We start from the raw sequence: 4,213 nt of genomic DNA, 5'->3' as shown, positions 1-4,213 counted from the left end.
AATTCGAAACATTAAAGCTCGTATTATTCGTAATTGGTTTGCGTAAAATTGATTGATCGATAGTTTGAGGTCCCCACTCGTTTAATACTCTGTGAACTAAAAATAATTTCAATGTATATATATTAGAATTAATCGTTCAAGCAGCGTACTTGCATATTTTTTAAATATCTATATAAAAAATAAACAAAAGTAAGTGCTCTTATATGTATATTGAGATATTATGATTTAAAACTTAATTGCAAGTTAAATGTTGGACATCTTGATTATATATAATTTCCTCTATCATAAAACTATACATTATATGAACAAATAACAAGTAATGTTACGATATAATTTAAATTTACGAAAAAATGTTAAAATCTAGCATTATCTATATAAAATATCTTAACTTTGATGTCAGAGACAAACAAGTTTATATAAATGATTCTTGCAAAATTATTCATGTAAAGCTTCTTTCGAAAAAAATGCGAGTTTACAAAACGAAATATATTCTATAAATCAGATTATAAAATATATAATCTTGTATAATAAATCAATATATGTCCATAGAAATTAAAAAAGTAAAATACTAATAATATAAACATATAACAATACGAAATCGAGCGGGCAATAAAAGATTAAATTATATACTACTTGTATTATTACCTTTTATATGACTTCTGGAATCTTTTCGTCGAATAAGAATGGCATCTACTCTTGCACAAGAATTTTCATTACCATTATTTTCACTGTAGATATATTATTTATAGCAATTAGTTACAATAATTTCAGCTTGTAATTATATCAGTTATGTATATGTACTATAATTATAATGAAAATTATATTAGAGTATATATGTAAATTCTTTTATTTTAATGTTAATAATAAACTGACCTGTAACGGCAAAATTCTTGAACATTCACAGTATTTACATGTTGGCGTTTTCTTTCGATGAATGATTCTATTCTACGATTTAATTCTTCTGAATTTGCTCGAATTTGTACAAGGTTTGGATCGACAACATCTTTATTTGGTACTTTTTCATTTATATCTGAAGCCATCTGAGCTTCTTCCTCTTTCAAAGCTGTAGATTTAGTAATTATTTTCGAATTTTAATCTGTTACAGTTAATCTATATGCTATGTTATACTAACTAAATAAAAATATATTGTATCTAGTTTTGTGTTATTCTGCTATATAGATGGTAATTAAAACACGTAAAAAAGTACATGTAAACATACACGCAAACCCACTGTTATTGAAATAACTCTCTCCTGATGTTAATTCCCTTATTTTAGTTACACTCTCAATTGTGTTTTTTGTATACATAATACAAACAAAAAATAAACAGGAGTTACTACGTTTCCAGTTGAAGTTTATATTCTTAATAAAGATATGAAGATGCGGGTTACTTTTCAAAATGTAGCATTTTAAAATGATTTTAAACTGATAGTATTGTTTATTGTTATAATTTCAAACTATCAGTTTAAAATCATTTTAAACACTAAAAATAAACACTAAAAAATATCACGAGATTTATAAGATAAATAAGTACCCACTTAATGAAAGTGTCGAGAACTTATTGCAATCTACATCCAAGCAAGGAAGACTATAATCATAATGTAAAAAATATAGATTTTTTGGAAAGGAAAATATAAGAATAAATAAGTCAATAAATCAACGCAGGTAGTCATACAATGACGCATATCAATAATATTGTAAATAAATGTTCCAACTATATCTTTTATAAAGATTCTTTTCAATTAAAATATAAATGTTATGAAAGACATACACAACTATTGTAAATATTCAAGGAGACATGCATTAGAAAATATTCAGAATTGATAACTAAAAAATTATTTACTATTCATCCATTTACATTCTTTATTTTGTTTCCATTGTGGTTCTCCTGTTTCGTATACTTCTTTTTTCCAAATGGGTACTGATGCTTTTAACGCATTAATAGCATATTCTACTGCCTTCAGTGATTGCTCTCTATGGGAAGAGGAAACTGCAATTACAACGCTTGCTTTGGATATTGGTACTTCTCCAATACGATGATATATAGCGATGCCTTCTACGTCCCATTGTGAACGAATTTTGTTACAAATATTAATCATTTCTTTTAAAGCCATTGATTCATAAGCTTCATATTCCAGTTTAATTACCTATATAAAATTTTAAAATAATTAACCTTAAATTTACAAAAAATGTTAATAAAAGAAGCATTATTTGTCTGCAATCATTTTCAAAAACAATTTTTCATTAATGATTTCTAGTCATTTCTAGTCAGTTCATGAGTAACATTACAAATCAGAGTAATCATTTTTTATGAATAAAATAACAGCAAATCAGTAAAGAACTATCTTATGAAAAAAAAAATTTGAAATAAAACAAGAAAATTGTTTAGTATTTCCTTATATTGTTTTTTTTAGTAAAAATTATTAAAATTTGTTCTCATCGTTAAATAAAGCTTTCATTTGATTTATGTAAAATTAAATAAAGATAAAATATACACAGTTTTACTCTAAACAAATTTATGTAAATTCAGCATTTACATGGTACATATTATAATTTTTAGATAGGTAATCCATCATACAAATATTTAGAAAAACTTCAAATTAATTTCTACTTTACCTTTTTATTTTCAAAATTATCTCGAGTAATTCCAATAAAATTAGATATTGCTCCACAGTTAGGAAATGTCACTAGTTCCATGATTTCTGCAATATTTAATTCCTCTTGTTGCAGCTTGACAAAATTCTTTAGTATCTCCATTATCCTGAACAAATAATATAGCACAGTTAATTTTATTTATTATTTAATATATGTTATATTTTTTGAGTTATTAATTGATATCAAATGCATTTGAAAATATCTTAAGAAACTGAGTTTTATGTAAAAAATACCTATTTAACATTCAAGAAGTATTACAGATAAAATAATATAAATATGAAAACAATAATATCAATTTATAATTTAATTAATTTGATATTGGACAAACCTCCGCTAAGTGGTGGAATAACTGCAATCTTATCGTTTTCCGATAATACAAGAATGCTATTTGGAACGACAAATTCGTCGTTTACAGCTAGTATTATTTGATTACGTATACTGTCTAACTCAAAGGCATGGACTATTTTGTCAAAAAGATCAGCATATGATAATTTTTTTTGTATAGAAAGTTTACATTCTTTACAGCCAACTAATTCGCGTGCTTTAGCAAAAAATAAGATTGTCGCTTGTATTTCAGTCTTATCCATCACAAAACATGAATAAGAACATGCTTTCTGAAACAATTCAAAAATATATAATTATGCTATCGAGACATTTATAATAGCTTTTCATCATCTTTTGTGACACATCAGCAAATACTTAAGTCTACTTTGTATCTGATAATTAGACTCTTAACAGAGACTGACAGTATTTTCAAGCAGAATTACAGCAGATCCACATCAATTGTCAGCATTAAATTTATCGTTTTATTGAAAATTTTGTAAATACATTAAGTGACAATAAATAAAAAATTTACAGAAAAAGAAAAACTGTACGTTTAATAAATTCTATACTCAGTTCCTGCTGCTCATCTGCATTGGATGACTTGCAAATCTGCTTAATTATTTTGTTAAACTACTAGCTATATTTCTGTTAGGACTGCTAGGCCCTGTCGACACTATATTTTTCGCATCTTGTAGTTTTGTGCAAAAATTTGCGACAGACACTGTACGATCACATTTAATTTTTCAACTAATTCTTGATGATTGAATGCTTGAACATTTTTCCATTTTATTCTGCCATCGCAAATAGTATTTTTTTCCGTTCTGATGTGAACTTACGTTGAGAGAGAGACTTACGTTTCCTCGTAATATTCACGTTAATGTTATATGTATATATATATATATACATATAACGGTACTTATCCACAAGATTCTTCAATTTCAATGAAATTATGCTTATTGGATGCGTTTTTGCATGAAATAAAACGAAAGAATCTGGCAGAAAAAAGTGTGGCTCTGCTCAGTGAAGCGAGATATTAGATCTGTTTTTTTATTGCTGTACTTTCTGAACTGGTACACACAGTACAATAAATTGAAGTGAAATAAACGTATATTTGTTTCACTTCAACTTATTGCACTGTGTGTACCAGTTCAGAAAGTGCAGAAATAAAAAACAGACCTATTAGGCCGGAATCAGACTACGCATTGAAGATTGAGATCGAAGATTGAAGATTGAAA

General features: G+C 26.4%; 1 protein-coding gene across 1 annotated transcript; it reads right to left on the bottom strand.

Annotated features, from left to right (window-relative positions):
* Positions 1–727: 727 nt before the first annotated feature.
* Positions 728–3,064, bottom strand: Mocs2B (Molybdenum cofactor synthesis 2B). Its single transcript, XM_018452418.1, has 5 exons — positions 2,983–3,064; positions 2,616–2,760; positions 1,843–2,146; positions 874–1,063; positions 728–800 (listed from the first exon to the last, which is right to left on the bottom strand). The coding sequence occupies exons 2-5, from the start codon at positions 2,754–2,756 to the stop codon at positions 788–790; spliced, it is 648 nt and encodes a 215-aa protein (XP_018307920.1). The 5' UTR covers positions 2,757–2,760; positions 2,983–3,064; the 3' UTR covers positions 728–787.
* Positions 3,065–4,213: the final 1,149 nt, after the last annotated feature.

The sequence above is a fragment of the Mycetomoellerius zeteki genome, unplaced genomic scaffold (assembly GCF_001594055.1).
Source record: "Mycetomoellerius zeteki isolate Tzet28-1 unplaced genomic scaffold, Tzet1.0 scaffold345, whole genome shotgun sequence".
Taxonomy (NCBI): Eukaryota; Metazoa; Arthropoda; class Insecta; order Hymenoptera; family Formicidae; genus Mycetomoellerius; species Mycetomoellerius zeteki.
The sequence above is the reverse complement of the archived record's forward strand: the minus strand, read 5'-3'. Positions and strand labels throughout refer to the sequence as shown.